General features: G+C 38.5%; 1 protein-coding gene across 5 annotated transcripts in view; it reads right to left on the bottom strand.

Moving 5' to 3' along the window:
* TFPI (tissue factor pathway inhibitor) overlaps positions 1-17,919 on the bottom strand; it is a 74,587-nt gene that overhangs the window by 15,824 nt on the left and 40,844 nt on the right. For 2 of the 5 annotated variants that reach the window (XM_060177605.1, XM_060177602.1), the window contains exons 2-6: positions 15,621-15,740; positions 11,685-11,882; positions 10,168-10,209; positions 2,826-3,002; positions 1,699-1,794 (exon numbers count right to left, since the gene is read on the bottom strand). In XM_060177605.1, the coding sequence (XP_060033588.1) occupies positions 1,699-1,794; positions 2,826-3,002; positions 10,168-10,209; positions 11,685-11,882; positions 15,621-15,738 (631 nt within the window). In that variant the 5' untranslated portion in view covers positions 15,739-15,740. Of the gene's footprint in view, positions 1-1,698; positions 1,795-2,825; positions 3,003-10,167; positions 10,210-11,684; positions 11,883-15,620; positions 15,741-17,309; positions 17,688-17,919 lie in introns of those variants that run through there. The other 3 variants (XM_060177604.1, XM_060177603.1, XM_016191046.2) reach the window with 3 other exon arrangements.

Here is a 17,919-nt window from a genome sequence, read left to right as displayed (position 1 = left end):
AATCTAAGAGGCTAAGGTTTATTATTATTTATTATTACTATTATTATTATTACCTTCATCATTGTTATAGCTAGAGAGGCAGAGAGAGATAGTAAAAGAGACCAAAGCGCTGAAGTTTCCTTCAATGTGGTGTAGCCTGGGCTTGAACCCAGGTCATGAACAGGGCAAAGGAGTGCACTACCCCACGAGCTATTTTGCCAGCCTCTCAGGCACTTTGAAAGTACTGTATTGTCCAACTCTAACCATAGTTCTGCAATATAGCATCAAGGAGCATTGAATCATATCTTGAATGTCTACAGCTTAAAAAAAAAAATCTAATCTTTGAGGCAGGCATTCACCCATTTTTTTTTTTAAATTTCAGAACAAAGTAAACATTTAAGAAATAAATGTATACTTAATTTCACACCTTAGTCCTGATTTTTTAATTGTTTCGCCTTGGTGGAGGTAGATTAGGAAGGGTGGACGGGTTGGGGGAACTGGAATAGAGAGGCCCAAGAATAAGATATGTGATATTTGATTTCCCTCCCACATGTAGTGTTTCTGGTACTGAGAACATGTGCCATCTCTCTCGGATCTCGTATCTCGTATCTTCTTAGATGTTTTCAGTCCTTGTAAAAACGTATTTCCCGCTCTGGCTGAAACTTCTAAAGCATTAAGGGCTGAAGTATGTCCCACAGGCACAATTAAGCTAAGCTGAGTCTTGACATCTCTCATTTCAGAGAAAGCATAGTCGACAGATGTGCTGTTTTTATAATTAATGATAAGGTAATCTGCTTGTTTCTTGCTTGTTTACTATAAAGAGAGGATATGCCGATTCTGCACCTCTTCTGGTTCAGACAGATGCCAAAGTGACAACACCTGGACCATAAACTATCAATATGGCTTTTTATCCTGAGGTTGGAATTTTAATGTCCACAGAATTCTCTCAACTCATTCCAGGTTTACATAAAGCATTGTGACAGGGTCTGCTTCTAGACAAAACGCCCAGTTCCTGAATGAGCAGACATGAGATTTGAAATTTAGTCAAGAGCTTACATTTATCTCCTTAGCTTTCAATTTTTTAGGCTTTTTTTTCTAACTCCACAGATATTTCTGATTTCTGGTTACTGTTCCCAGTATTTTACTGTTTTCCCAGCTTTTCAATCGTTATGGGCATACTTCCTGTATGCTTGTTGAAATTAGATCAATATGTTGACAGGGTAAAGTCCAGAACAGAGTTCTGCAGAAGTCCAGAGTAAAATTCCTTACAGTGACCTAACCTTTGGAAACAGCTACTCAACAATTTCTTACTCTGCCCTCAGATTGACACCAGACAACTTGCCCAATGCCAGTCTCAACTTAAGGGAAATTTAAACTTCCCTTGACATATCGATACCATTCCAGTGATTTAGCATCAGATACTAAGGCTGATAATGTAGAGATTTACTTCATAAGACCCACTTCCCAGAGAATTAAACATTTTATGAAAATTTTCATGAGTTATATACTCAAAGCCTATTTCAAAGCAATTTTAAATAAATCCAAAAAGCTACCATTTATGGAATCAAATGTCTTAACATTTTGGAATTTTAGTATTTCAACACACCCATCGTTAAAAAACAAAACCAGGTATTTTTAAGGCATAATTTGAACTCCCATTCTTCTTCTGCCATGACTATGATATTTTCCCAAACAGCAACAATAAAAATAGGTCCTTACCCAATAAACCGGGAGCTCTGGCAAGTGAGGCAAGCAAAGAACTGTTATTTACAGCATCTGTCTTTGCTCTTGAGTCATTCACCTGGAAAACAGGCACTGGAAAATATATAACCAATTAAAATATTAGACACTGTCACAGTTGTGCACTTAAAGCCAAATACAGTGTATTTTTAAAGAAGAGAAGACTGCTTGGAATGGAAGTTAGCTGTTTAGGTAGGGTTCAGGCAGAGCAGACACTGTGTGAGCCACCAGTCACCACATGGAATCCCTAACCCCAGAGGAAGATTCATGTTTGGTGGAGCAGTAGTGTGGAAAGTTTCCTTTCTGTCTCTCCTCCCTCTTCCTCTCTGACTCTATCTATGTTATTGAAAGGAAAACACATACACAAACAAACTAAAACGAATCCACCAGAAGCTGTAGAATAATGCGGACCAAAAAACCAAACCAAACCAAAACAAACAAAAAACGGAAACTGGACTTCAGTTCTGTGTTCAGCTAGTGGATAGTAAATCTATATAGCATTTATACAGTCCAGAGAAAATCAAAGGGTTCATGTTTAGATCACTTCTTTGATAAATTTGATAGACATATAAAATTTAAGTGGTAAGTTATAAAGAGTTACTTTCCTCAACTGTGAGAAACCTGAGAGATTTCAATAATTTTAATCTTGTGTCTTTTAATAGTCTTTAAAAGTACACACACACAACTGAAAAAAGTCAATGTCAGATATACAGTAACAATTTCAACTATAATTGGACTTTTCTGGGGGGGCATAGTGAGTAATTCATAAGCAATATAATGAATAAAAATGTATTTTCATTTGGATGGTTAAAAATAAGTCTGAACATCCCCTGAGAGCCTTCATTTATTAAAAAATTTTTTCTTTTCTTTATTTATTTCCTTTTTGTTACCCTTGTTTTTACTGTTGTTGTAGTTATTGTTGTTGATGTCATTGTTGTTGGATAGGACAGAGAGAAATGGAGGGAGGAGGGGAAGACAGAGAGGGGGAGAGAAAGATAGACACCTGCACACCTGCTTCACTGCCTGTGAAGCGGCTCCCCTGCCATTTATTTTTAAACTATGCCCCATGAGTAATGTAAAATAAGATGAGAAGTAAACTCACTCACATGTGTCCTCACAGGTGTTCCTGCAGTCTTTTAGTGATTCAAAGTTATTTCGATTGCCAAGGCATCCACCATACTTGAAACGCTCACATTTCTTTGACTGACTATTATAGAAATATCTAGTTAAATAACCTCGGCAGATTCCAGGATCTTCTTCCAAGAAACAAAAAGCTGGCTTTCCTAGAAATTATAAAAATGTCAGAAGTCAATATTTTTGTGAATGATTCAATACATAAATAAGTGAGCTGGAATTATTTAAGAAGCAAACACTGAAAGTTAGTTTAGAGGTAAAAATATAGACTTCAGCTGTATTACAGTGATGCAATACTAATACTACTATATTGACTGTGACATTCAGAATAAGGAAATTGCAAACATTATTTATTGTTACTGAAATTTCAAGTTCTAAATGTGTCAGTGTAAATATGTTAGTGGGACATTAACTTCTTTCATGAATTTCATGAGTTTACTTCATTAATTGATTGACTAAAGGATACTGGATTATTCTATCTTTGGTTAGGAAGTGCAAAATAGGGCAGAGGTAGATAGCATAATGGTTATGCAAAGACTCTCATGCCTGAGGCTCTAAGATTCCTGCTTCAATCCCCCCACTGCACCATAAGCCAGATAAGCCAGAGATGAGCAGTATTCTGGTTAAAAACAAGGAAACACAGGGAGTCGGGCAGTAGCGCAGTGGATTAAGCGCATGTAGCTCAAAGCGCAAGGACCAGCTTAAAGCTCCCGGTTTGAGCCCCTGGCTCCCCACCTGCAGGGGAGTGGCTCCACAGGCGGTGAAGCAGGTCTACAGGTGTCTGTCTTTCTCTCTCCCTCTCTGTCTTCTCCTCTTCTCTCCATTTCTCTCTGTTCTATCTGACAACGACGACATCAATAACAACAACAATAACTACAATAAAAAAGGGCAACAAAAGGGAAAATAAATAAATCAGTTTTTAAAAAAGGAAGCACAAAAAATGACATCTTTATTAAATTTACATACATTAATACTCAGGAAAGATCTATGAAAAATATATATATATTTGCTTCCAGGGTTATTGCTGGGAATCGGTGCCTGCGCTACGAATCCACTGCTCCTGGAGGCTATTTTTTCCCTTTTGTTGCCTGTTATTATTGTTGTTGTTGCTATTGATGTCGTTGTTATTGGATAGGACAGAGGGAAAACGAGAGAAGAGGGGAAGGCAGAGAGTGGGAGAGAAAGACAGACACCAGCAGACCTGCTTCACTACTAGTGAAGCGAAACCTTGCAGGTGGGAAGCCGGGGGCTCCAACTGGGGGCTCCAACCGGGATCCTTAAGCCGATTCTTGCGCTTCACGCCCTGTGCACTTAACCTGTTGCTATACCGCCCAGCCCCCTGAATAGTTTATTTTTTAGTTGTGTGATAAGATTAGAAAAAGAAGTTGATATGATTTTATATATAAAAAATTCCAGAGAATCCACTAGAAAACTTCTGGTAATCATTGATTAATATAGTAAAATGTCAGGCTTCAAAATCAACATACAAAAATCAGTAGCATTTCTTTATGCAAACACTAAACTAGAAGAAGAAGATATCAAGAAATCAACCCCCTTAACCACAGCAGCAAAACAATAAATTACATAGGAATAAAGTTAAAGGAAATGAAGGACTTGTCCATCAGAAAACTATATGTCTCACTTCAATGAAACAGAAAAGACACAAAGAAATCAAGATATTCCATGCTCTTTGGTAGGGAGAATAAACATTGTCAAGATAATTATCCTACCCAAAGCCATATACATATTTAATGCCATTCCCATCAAGACACAACCACATTTCTTTAAAGGAATAGAACAAAAGTTACAAAAATTTACCTGGAACCAAAGTGTCTTGCCAAAGCAATCTTGAGGAAAAAGAACAAGACTGGAACCACACTTCCTGACCTCAAACTATACTACAAAGTTATATTAATTAAAACTGCCTGATACTGGAACCAAAAGAGACACATAGATCAGTGGAACAGAAGCCCAGAAATAAGCCCCCACATCTTTGGACAACCAATTTTTGATGGGGTGGGGGGTTCAAACCATTAAATGGAGGAAGAAGAGTCTCTTCAATAAGTGGTGTTTAGGTAATTGGACTGAAACATGCAGAGGAATGAAATTAAAGCACCACATATTGCCACTTTGATCCACTCCAAGTGGATCAAAATATGGACATCAGATCAGAAACTATCAAATACATAGAGAAAAAACGTTGGCAGAACACTTGATGAGCTATATGCTTGAAAAAGGTCTTTAAAGATTTACTTAAATCCAGCAGCAAAGAAAACTAAAACCAAAATAAATCAATGGGCTTACATTCAACTGAAAATCTTCTCCATAAGAGGATATTTATGGGCACCAAAGTAAAAACCCTGTGGTGAGGGGTAGACATGCAGCTTCCTGGGATAGTAGGGGGGTGGGAGTGGGTGGGAGGGATGGGTCACAGTCTTTTGGTGGTGGGAATGGTGTTTATGTACACTCCTAGTAAAATGTAGTCATATAAATCACTAGTTAACTAATACGAGAGGGGGAAAATTAATTGTATGTCTCAAAGTTTTTCAAAACACAAACTGAATCTTTTCAATATATAGGTTGTGTAATTGATATGCAGACTCTCTCAAAAGCCTAGACCAAGTAGATCAGAAGCAACCAATAGCACAGCTATATACAAGATACTGGGTACTGTACAGCAAACCCTAACAAAAGGACTTTTCAAAGTTAACCCAATTACCAGTTAATGTGATGATAACATTAACTATCGATTGTCTTTTTGAACCCTAAGACAGCAGGAACCTCACATCTCCACTATAGAGCCTCTACTTCCCCCAGTCCTGGAACCCTTGGATAGGGCCCACTTTCCTGTATGCCTCTCCCAATCCATATCAAATAATATTGCATCTGCCGATCACAACCTAACCAACACAACGATTGCCACCTCAACATGCTTCACTTCAGACTGTGTCCAGAGACTTCAGGTGTGGAATGACAACCCTTCAACTTCATTACTCGGGTGAGACCTTTCCTTTCATAGTATACTCTAATGTCATCTCAGGTGGTTCACTTTCTAACTAAGTCCCCAAACCTAGATATACACCAGTTTCTGTGAGAGAGAGCATATGTTCACACGTATCCATAAACTATTGCAAAATATATACCTGAAAGCAGAAGTACACTAGAGTTTGCAGTGAGTATCCCCCTAACACTTCCTCTCCACTATTCCAAGCTTGGGGTCCATGATTGCTCAACAACTTGTTTGGCTTCGTATGTTAACTCTCTTTTCAATCACCAGGTTCCAGATGTCATCAGGATGCCGGCCAGGCTTCCCTGGACTGAAGACCCCACCAATGTGTCCTGGAGCTCTGCTTCCCCAGAGACCCACCCTACTAGGGAAAGAGAGAGGCAGACTGGGAGTATGGACCGACCAGTCAACACCCATGTTCAGCGGGGAAGCAATTACAGAAGCCAGACCTTCCACCTTCTGCAACCCACAATGACCCTGGGTCCATACTCCCAGAGGGATAGAGAATGGGAAAGCTATCATGGGAGGGGGTGGGTTATGGAGATTGGGTGGTGGGAATTGTGTGGAATTGTACCCCTCCTACCCTATGGTTTTGTTAATTAATCCTTTCTTAAATAAAAAATAAAATAAAATAAAAAGAGAATATTTATATAATACAGAGAACAAATAACCAAAATACATAAAGAGCTCAGTAACCGTAACACACACACACACACACACACTCACACACACACACACACACACTCACACACACACACACACTCACACACACACACACACTCACACACACACACACACACACACACACTCACACACACACACTCACACACACACACACACACACTCACACACACACACACACACTCACACACACACACTCACACACACACACACACACACTCACACACACACACACACACACACACACACACACACACACACACACACATCTTATTAGAAGCTGAGTGAGGACATGGACAGAAATTTCACCAGGAAAGAGACCCAGAGGGCCGGCAAGCACACGGAAAGGTGTTCAAAGTCACTGACTATCAGAGAAATGCAAGTCAAGACAACAATGATATATAACTTTACATCTGTGAGAATGCCATATATCAGAAAAGACAGTAATGATACATGTTGGAGAGAATATTCGGGGAAATGGACACTTCTGCACTGATGCCAGGAGTACTTTGGTCCAGTCTTTGGACCAAAAAACAGTCTGGAATTTTCTCAGAGCACAAGAAATAGACCTATCCCATGATCCAGCAATTCCTCTCCTGGGGATTTACCCAAGAGAAACAAAAACGCCTATCAGAAGAGATCTAAGGGGTGGTGGTGCACCTGATTGAGTGCACATGATACAACATGTAAGAACACAGGTTCACTTCCCCAGTCCCTATCTGCAGGGGGAAAGCTTTGCGAATGGTCCAATAAATAAATAAATAAAGATCATAAAAAATAAAAAAAAGAAGACATCTATGTACATCCATGTTCATAGCAGCACAATTCGTAATAGCCAAAACCTGGAAGCAAACCAGATGTCACAACAGATGAGTACTTAAATAAAACTGTGGTGTATATAGACAGGATGGAATATTACTGAGCTGTTAAAAAAATCTTTGTCTTTGAGTCATCTTGGATGGAACTAGAAGACATTATGTCAAGTGAGATAATCCAAAAAGAAAAGGACAAAGACCAAATGATCTCAGCTGTGGAGCTTGATAAATAGGGACAAGGGAGGAAGCACAGCGAGTGAAATAAGAACTGAGCATGCTGTACTGTATCAAAGCCAGAGACTGGGGTTGGGGAAGGATGAGGGAGGGAAAGGATGGGAGAGAACTGTGGGGTCCTGGTGCCTAACTAAATTATATTCATTCATCAGTGACTGCACTAAAGCATTGGCCGTGCCAATAAAAAAAAAACCAGAAAAAGACATACCATGTTGCTTCATTAATATGGTTTTAATTTTCAAATACTGGAGAATAAAATTGGAGGAATATGCAAGTTTTCATGCCTATGTATAGAAATCCCTAAATTCTAATGTTGAAATTAATATTGGTATTAGGTATGAGAATCTCCACCTCTCTCTCTCTCTCTCTCTCCCCTCTTTCCCCTCTCTCCCTCTCTCTCTTTTTACTCTCTTAGTCTCTGAAATGATTCCAGCTGTTGAGAAGAAGAAAGGAAAAACATGTTCAGGGATTGAAGACGTTTTGTGAAGATCCACTGCCCAGTCTTTGACAGTTTTCTCCAAAGCACAGTTTCTCAACAGTTGTCAGAACACCGGTGCTATTGTATCTGCATTTCAAGCGCCATCTACAACTATACCCCATAAAGAACATGCTTGAATTTATTTTCAAAGTAACAATTGGAAAAAAAAATGATTTGATTTTTCCTTAGAGTAAATGAAAGCTCCAGTATTATCTTTGATTTTCTGCAACTGTATTATCAGAATAACACCAGTGAGCTGTAGCCTCCTTTCACTTTTTTTTTTTTTTACCCAGAAAGGAATCTGCTTTACTGCTGTTTGACATTGCAAACAAAGGCCAAAGTACATTACTCAAAGCAACTCCCTTATCACCAAGGAAAGTCAGTCTTTTATCCCAATAGAAATGGGATTTGGATGGGGAGCTGGGATGGGAGGTGGGGAGGGCAATCAGGAAGGGTTAGATGGTCCCCAGATCTTTCTCCTTCTAGGACATGGGTTGCTTAAACTTCATCCTAGCACAAAGCCCATAATGGGTCTCAGTTATTCTTGTCAGGAGGACAAAGCCTTAGGGAGTTTAGTCCTGGAGGCTGTCCTTTTTGTCCCAGATTAACTGCTATGGTTAAAGTCAGCCCAATTAATACAGTTTAGGTATTCTGTTCTCCAGCCCAACCCAGGGTCACATCAGACAGTCTAAGCCTGTCCTTTGGAGGGCATTTCTGCAGGAGAATCTGTAAAATATAAATTCTCTAGAGTTTTTCAAAATAGCATTTCTAAGATTATTTTGTCCACTGCTTATTGTATACTTTGCTTCTCAAGATAAATGTTACTATTACCACCTTAGTAACAAGCTGTAGTGGGTTTAATACATGAGACAAAGATACAACCAATTATTTAAATTTGTACGATGCTGCTTTCCACTAAAAAAGAAAAATGACACAATTACTAGTATCCTAGTTTGTTTTGTTATTTCTAAATATTCTTATAAAATTTGTACCATCTAGGCAGAGAATATAAGAATTTTATATTTTTATAGAGGGAAATTAGTGAAAATTTGTTTATATAATACAGAAAACAGCAACAAATCCACCTGAAAATTATAAAACAGAAATTGTAGGTGGCCAGGCAGTGACACGTCTGGTTAAGTGTATTCTATTAAGTGTAAGGAGACACACAAAGATCGAGGTTCGAGCCCCTGATCCCCACCTGAAGGTGGGATGCTTCATGAGCCTGAAGCAGGTCTGCAGGTGTCTGTCTTTCTCTTCCTCTCTCTGTCTCCCCCACCTCTCTCAATTTCCCTGTCCTGCTGAATAATAATAATTAAAAAAAAACACCAGAGTGGTGGATTCATAGTGCCGGTACCGAGCCCCAGTGACTGAGACAAAAAGAAAAAAAAAAAAAGGAACTGTATAAGTGAAAGTTAGTTGCTGTAATATACACGAGCTCTCCTGTTAGTATAGAATTTATTTTAGGACAAATTGAAAACCACATGCTCAAATAACTGTCTGGGTCTGCAGTTTAAGATACTTAAGGACACAACATCATTTTTTTGTCAATTCACTTTTTTTATTAATAGGATTATGGCTTTCTTGAATCACAGAAAATACAGGGATATTCTGCTGATAATGTTTCTTGTTTTGTTGATATAATCTGTTCACCAAAACCCACGTATTTTTAGGGCCACTGAAATCGTTTACGTGGATAATTTGCTATGTGTGGGACCCAGCTCTCAGCCTATCCCCATAGCAGTGAAGGAAGTCTTGGTTTGATGGTCCCTTTCTCTATCTCTCTCTGCTTCTCTATAACACTTAGAAAAAAAATCAATTATTTTTATTTAAAAAATTAAATAATATTTAAGTCACAAAATTGAAATGTGTGTGCACAGTAGATATTAATAAAATGTGTTCATAATTTATATTTAATTTTCATGTAGACTCTTGAAAGCTCAAAGCTCATCTACTCAGATAATAACTTCATGAACTTTGCAAATGTCACACAACATTGATTACACGGAATCCGATAGCTGTGCACTAAAGCAGAATAGCAGAAGCTAAACTCGGCTATCTTGCAAACCTTTTACTGATTAGCTCACAAGGACGCTTACCTTTCTGTGATGGGTTTTTCTCTGTGGTTTTCTCTGAATCCTCTGTAAGAGAAACAATAGATGTATGTCAGTTTTAATGTATAAAGGTATTTTCATGACAGAAAGAGAGGTAGGAATACAACTTGGGCAGAGGATGGCATCCCAGTCTGCTGCTGCCAAGATGGACGGTAGCCCTGGAGCCCAGCCCTACTGTTAGGAACTGAAACAGAAAACTTGTGATATATGTTAATTGCCACTGTGACTATATCTAAAGAATAACGTCCATGAATTCAATTTCTTTTTATTTTCTCCAAAGACTTAAATATTTGAGGGTGAGGAGAAAGCTCACTTCACCGTGTGTGAGGGCCTGGGTTCAAGTTTTAATGTGTAGCCGTGACTGAACCAGGGAAACTCCAAGACAATATCATGCTGCTAAAGTCTGTCTTTCTGTCTTCTTCTCTCTCTCTCTCTTTGTCTCACTAGAAAACAAAAATCAAAATATTAAGTCTAAAGAGAAACACTGGTATTACTCCACATGCCAAAGTCTCTGGATTCCTGAACATTGCCTTATAAGAATAACATATGCCTGAACAGTGCCTTGTAAGAATAACATCCAATGATGTCTAATAACATTCTAATGAAAGTGTGCTTTAAATTGAATAAAATATGAAAAAATGGGCTCAATAAAGTCTGTACAGATAGGTAGAAATGCTATTTCCTTTTCTACAGTGTTCTAGTTTCACAAAGCAAATGACTTATATGTTTCTATTCTGATTCTACTTGGACTTTACAATCACTGAATAGTTAGTTGCTCAGTTTCACTGTCAGTATAGGGTCAGTTACTGACCTGTTGTATTGGCAAAGGAAAACTAAGTCAGTCTGGCTAGCAATTTCTTCCCTACCAACTCATAGCTGACCAAACTAACTTAATTATACACATTCTGTTGCAGATGTAAGTTTGTTCTGTGAACTACAAAACACTGCCTTCTTTTTTTTTTTCATGGAAAGGAGTATGAGATATTAAATGAACCTTAATATATTGCACAGTAACTGATATAAAAATGAATAATAACAATTTTCCATGAATGCTGCAAATGTGAAAAGTGATTCCTTGGAATTCTAAAAATAGTTTCAAATTATATTTCAATTTTTTTAAAAACCTATGATTGGATCTAATATCCCTTTGAAGCAGAGTAGAGTGTGGGACTTGTAGGGCTTAGAACTCTGGTTCAATCTTTGGCGTGTCTGACAGTGCTCAAGGCCTTCTCTCTTAACGAATACATAAAATAAGTTTACAATTGTATTTTCTTTATTTATTTATTGGATAGATAGCCAGAAACTGAGAGGAAGGGAAAGAGAGAGACACACCCACAGAGCTGCTTCACCACTTGTGAAGCTTTCTTCTGCAGGTAGGTACCAGGGGCTTGAACCCAGGTCCTTGTGCACTGTAACATGGGCTATGAACCAGCTATGCCACCACCTGGCTCCCATAAAATAATTCTCTACAACAACTTTAAAGGATCCTGGCCCAAACCTACCTAGTGTACATTGCTTTTTGCACTCTTCCAGACTAATAAATCGATTCTGGTTTCCTTCGCAGCCTCCATATATAAATTCTTCACATTTTTGAGTCCGAATATTGAAAAAAAATCTACTCAGCAGTGCTTTGCATGGGCCTGTTTCTGCCTTGAAGGCACAAAAGGGATGTACAAGTATCAGTGGTGGTAACTCAGCATCTGTAAGATAAAAATAAGAGAGACACGTCTTTATCAATACTGTGATGATGTCCTTTATTTGCTTTTTATGGATCATATGCCATAATTTTGATGCAAGTATAAATTAAAATAGGCTAATATAACGAGACCCTGAGAAGTTTTTCAAAATGATCGAAAAGATAAAAGCTTATAAACTTAGTGAATGAAATAGGTCATATCAAATACTAAATTTTAATAATGGACTATTTAGACTATAGTCTAGAGCAACAGATTTGGGGGCTCTGAAAGGAGGAGGAGGTGGGGGCGCTAAGCCCCTGTGGTGGAAGAAGATGACCTTTTGGTTGAGTTAAAATGTACTGATGCCTCATCTTGGAGAAATATGCATTCTGAATTCAACGGCTGTTCAGGAAATTCACCACGAGGTGGCGCCAGTGCACCACAAAACTGAACACAGCACACCTGACCTGCATTTGTCTTCACAATGGTAATAAAATTTCACAAAGGCAATATTGCTACTGAGTAATTGCTGTGCTCCAGATAATTTGTAATTAAATTACTGTCACAATAACAACCTTAGGAGCGAGTCATTCTTACATCCATTTGACAAGTTAAAAAAATAGCATCACAAAAGTTCATTGCTCCATACAGCTTCACACCAAGTCTCACATTCGTTACCACTGAGTAATATTGTCACAGTTCTACATAAACGAAGTTCTCAAAATTGGCATTTAGTTATAGCCTATTGACTTAATTACATCATTTACACTCCATCTTTTTTCCTAAAATTTATTAAAAATTTAAAAATCTCAATGAAGAAAGAGGATGGTCTTATATCAATTTTCTAAGGAATGAACTTTTTATAATTTCTATTAAGGAACAGTTAATTATTCTTCTTGAACGCTCATATTTTAAATCATTTCTTATATGAAGCCCAGATTAGAATATTCTTTCGTTCAGTGTGCTGGCAAGCCACACCTGAAGCCCTGAAGTGAACGAGAGGCCAGATGAGTTCTTGTGGCATGGACACAGTACTGGGCCCACAGTGCAGACAAGCGGCAGGGAAGCCTGTCTGTGTGCTTTTGTTTGCGTTTCCTACCCCTAGATGGACCTTTCTGAAAGTGAATGATCATGTTGCCTTGGCAGATTTGGTCGTAAATTCAATGGCAGTAATTTCTTATTTATGAAGCATACCCCCATTAGTGACTAGAATGAACACGCCAGACTTCAAGAATGCTGTGAGAACGTTGTACTATGACAGTTAAGCTTCTCTGAGTGCATCAGTGAAAATTTTTCTGAGTTTTGAAATTGAGGTTCTGCCTTAAGCCATGAAACTAGAACAGGCCGAAGTATCGGAAATTTAATCTGATGCAGCCAAATCAATAGAATCATGGTCTGTGTTTACTGGTTTTTATAATTGATTTCTTGGGCTGAGAGATACATTCTCGCTCTACCCTGCCTTCTTGTATGTTTTTTCTATTTGAAAATAAAATATTTTAATATTTTATTTATTTATTAATAGGTAGAGACAGAAAAATTGAGGAGAGAGACAGAGAGACACCTGCAGCTCTGCTTCACCACTCATGAAGCTTCCCGCCCCCTGCGGGTGGGGACCAAGGGCTTGAACCTGCGTCCTTGCACACTGTAATGTGTGCACTCAACCAGGTACACCAGGCACCCCTTGTGTAATTTTCTATGAAACAATATTGCACTATTCAATTAAATACGGTGTGTCTATAACCTGATGGCATGATGTTGGAATATATGATGAATGGCATTTCCAAAACTAAATGGGTTCTCAGGTGGAGTAAAGGTATTGCCAGGTTAATTCAAAACAAAAATTAGATAAGCCTGTGTAGCCTGTCATCTCATTAGTCTTCAACTGCAGCTTTAAGATACAGATTTTTTTTTTTTCCTCACCAGCTGAGTTAGATTGAGGTTTCTCCGGAGATTTAAAACTCCGGCTTAATTATGAGTAAGTTAATCATGGTGTCCTGGTTCACTGCTGCAGCAGCAACGATTTCTGGAGCTTCCTGGCTGATCATCACGGGTTTGTTTAGCTTAATTGAAGGAGACTGCACTAAGTGATGGCTAGAAACACTCTTTTCTTCTCCCTCTTCCCAAGGCAGAGTTGCTTTTTCCCCTTTCTTTGGGGACATACTTTATCCTCTACATTCTTTCTTCATTCAGTCTCCAAAAATGTTAGAACTTTAACTATTCCACTTGAGAAATAAATCAACTGGAGGTTTACACATCATGTCATAGTGTTTTATTTTTTCCAAGACCCATTTAAATGGATTTAGCTCCATTTTTTACAGAATTTCATCTGTAATAAATTAATATATTTTTTGGGGGGTGATGGTGGCGCACCTGGTTGAGTGCACACATTATAGTGTGCAAGGACTCAGGTTCTAGCTCCTGCTCCCCATGTGCAGGGAGAAAGCTTCACAAGTGGTGAAGCAGGGCTGCAGATCTCTCTCTCTCTCCCTCTCTCTCTCCCTCTCTCGATACCTTCCCTTCCCCCTCTCAATTTCTCTCTGTCTCTATTCAATAGTTAAATTTAATAAAACAATATATATTTAGTAGCATAAAACTTTAATTCTTTAGATGGGCAATATGTTGACTTGTGCCTACTTTTCCGTCTGTGTCCCAATAACAAGCCTGCCCCTCACTGTCCTGAAGGAAGCTTCAATGCTGTGCTTTTGTTCCTTGTCTTTCTCTCTCTTCCTGTCTCTTTATATCTGAGAGAAAACAAAATCCAGCCAGAGAATGAAGACCCTGTAATCACCGAAAAAAAAAAAAAAAAAAAAAAAAAGAAAAAGAAAAAAGTCCCCCATGGGTTCCAGCAATGGTAATATCAAGTTCCGGCAGCACATGAAAAATGTCACAGGGTAAGTGGAAATTCTCCACTCCACTCATCTCTCTCTTGCTCTGTTAGAAACTTTAAAAACATAACTTTTAAGGATTAAAAAAAAAAACCTACAACAACCACTATCTACTCATCCTCTATGGTTGTCATTTTATTTCTAGATGCAGAGTTACAGGGGACAAGAAAAGAATTTTTTTTCACCCAGATCGTTTTCATGATGTCCCTCTTGAGACAAAATGATTCTTATGATGAACTCACATGAATATTTATTTATTTATAGAAGCAGAACACTGCTCATCTCTGACTTATGGTTCTGACCTAGGAGTTGCAGACAAAGTCTTTTTCTCTCACTATTATTCTATATCCCTGGCCCCTCACATGGGCAGTTCTTTCTTTATTTTTTTAATTTCTTCTTAGTAATTAATAGTGCTTTACAAGGTTATAAAATTTCAGAGGATAGTTTCACACTGCAAACACCACCAAAGCTCTGTACCTATCAGCTTTCCAACAATGACCACCACAGTCCTCACCAAGTCTTAGTTCTTGTTTGGAAAGTAAGGACAAGAAGGGGTGAAAGGGGAAAGCTCAAATATCTGCATTTACTTAATTTTTCACATTCCCCCCAGCTAAAGTGTGACATCAGGTTCATACGGAGTTATTTCTACAGTACTGTGGTTCTTGCTCAAATGACAAATGACATTTTTCAGATGAAAGACTTGTTTTTGTTTTTGACATATTTCATATAAGACATCACCTAAGAAAAATGTCACTTAGATAAAAACAAAAAAAAAAAACTATCCTGCATAGCACAAAGAAGTACATTAAATTTTTCGAGGCAAATTGAGAGCTTTGACTTTCTGGAAATAAAAAAGATGAATATTTCTGACATTTACCTCTGATGTTAGAATTTTCTTCATCTTCTTCAGGACCAGTGTTAAGAAGCGCAGAGGCACAGCAAAGCAGCAAGCATACATAAACCCCAAATACTGGTTTCTTCATTGTATACATCATCTCTGAAATACAGAACCCACACATAGCTACTAGGTAAAGTTTTAATGTGAGGCCCTCTATAGACTAGTAGGAACTTTACCCTAGACCTTTCCTTTAATTGATTCTGAAGACTTTCTCTCCATCTCCCTCTTTCTCTCTCTCTCTCTCACACACGTACACACATAGCAAGTTTAAATAATAAATCAGACACTCTTAGACTTTAAAAGAAAACAGGTTACACTGCAGAATTGTGAGAATTCCTGTAGCATAGTGATGTACAGACTACTAGGAATAACAGAAAAGCATTTCTGAAGCTTTTTGAAGGTCCCTTCTCCTTTGCAGGCAAAGGTGGAAGGAAAAAGTACAAGTTCATAAATCATGGGAAGAGAACGGGGGAGGAAACGGATGCAGATGTTCAGCTCCCACTCCTATCAGTCAGGAAGGAGAGAGAGGTCTTGACAACAAACATTTGCCAACACGAGAACAGATATTCCATCAGAAACAATTTAGGAAAGTCTCCATCTCTGTCTGCACTAAATCACAGCCACAATAGTCATCATTATCCCGTGGGTTGCCTTACAATAGGTAATAAAGTAATAAATGACATTTTCCTTGAAGCTTCATTGAAATCTCTAATGAACTGTAAAACCTATTTTCTCACAGCATTTTGAAATTTCAGCATCTGATTTGCAGTAAATAGCAGTGCTATCTACCTGCTAAATCATATAAAATCTTTCTGGGAGTCGGGCTGTAGCGCAGCGGGTTAAGCACAGGTGGCGCAAAGCACAAGGACCGGCATAAGGATCCCGGTTCGAACCCCGGCTCCCCACCTGCAGGGAAGTCGCTTCACAGGCGGTGAAGCAGGTCTGCAGGTGTCTATCTTTCTCTCCTCCTCTCTGTCTTCCCCTCCTTTTTCCATTTCTCTCTGTCCTATCCAACAACGACGACAACAACAATAATAACTACAACAATAAAACAACAAGGGCAACAAAAGGGAATAAATAAATAAAATATTTTTTAAAAATTTTAAAAAAATCTAATGTGTGTGAGTGCATGAGTATGTGTGTGTGTGTGTGTGTGTGTGTGTGCGTGTGTGTCTGTGTGTGTGTGTTGAAGTAAACTGGGCATAAGGAGGAGAAATTTGTCAAGCTTTGAGTCAAGTCTAGGAAGGTAGATATGAATTTTCATTTTCATCAAGACATCCTGCAAGACTCTTCTGTTTCCCTTTTCCCCTTACGTTCCAGCCTCCTGTAGTTGGGATGTAGAAATAAAACTCATAAAAATGACCCACTCAAAAAACAAATCCCTAAACAAGTTCTGGCTTAATTTGCATTTCCTCACACCTAGGATGATTTCTGTCTCGAAAATTACACATCTTGAGATCCAAATATACCTTCACAGTCTTACAAGGGTACTAGAAATTACCATATACCTTCCAACAAGTAATTTGTAATGGTGAGATGTTAATAGAATGTCTTTTCCCCCCCTCTACTGCATACAGTTTTCAACTGTTAGTAAGCAGAAATGTGACCTTCCCTTCTGAGGGTGGAACAAAGCTTGTTATTCTGAAACATATCCATGTATTGACTTACCTTTTCTCCAGGGAGATTCTCAGTACCAATTCTGAAATAAAAACAAAAGAAACAAAGTCTTCTTTTTCTTCTCCTCCTCCTCCTTCTTTTTCTTTTTTCCTATAGCCCAGTATATTTGTCCCAGAGAGCAGTGGAGGTGACTCAGCTAGGAGTCCCAGAGCATGATGTCTCCACTGGCCAGAACTACAAGGATATCAAAACCCAAGTGACAAAGCTCCCACTGAAAAAGTCATTCTGATTCTTCAATGGTTCTAAAAAGAAGAGGCCTAGGGTATTCTAAATTTGGTTAGTCTAGCCCTTTTTTCCCCTTTTCTTTTTTCCCCCTGCCCTGGTTAGGGGAAAATAATCTTCCACTGATGTCTCCTCTTTTAAGTTTGCTTCTGAATTTATAGGAATTTATATAGGTATACCAGGAAAATAGGTCTCTCCTGTTTCCCAACAAAGGGAGGGGCTAAAAGTTTTCTCAACCTTTGTGAGGCAGAGCAATGAGGAAATCCTCCACTTTCTCCCCTTTGATTACCACCATCCAGTGGAAAAGACAACAGAATTCTAGGAAGGTCTTAGGTCACATAAGATTGTCAGAGAAATGTAAGTCAAGATAATAATGAGA

The sequence above is a fragment of the Erinaceus europaeus genome, chromosome 18, assembly GCF_950295315.1.
Source record: "Erinaceus europaeus chromosome 18, mEriEur2.1, whole genome shotgun sequence".
Taxonomy (NCBI): Eukaryota; Metazoa; Chordata; class Mammalia; order Eulipotyphla; family Erinaceidae; genus Erinaceus; species Erinaceus europaeus.
The sequence above is the reverse complement of the archived record's forward strand: the minus strand, read 5'-3'. Positions and strand labels throughout refer to the sequence as shown.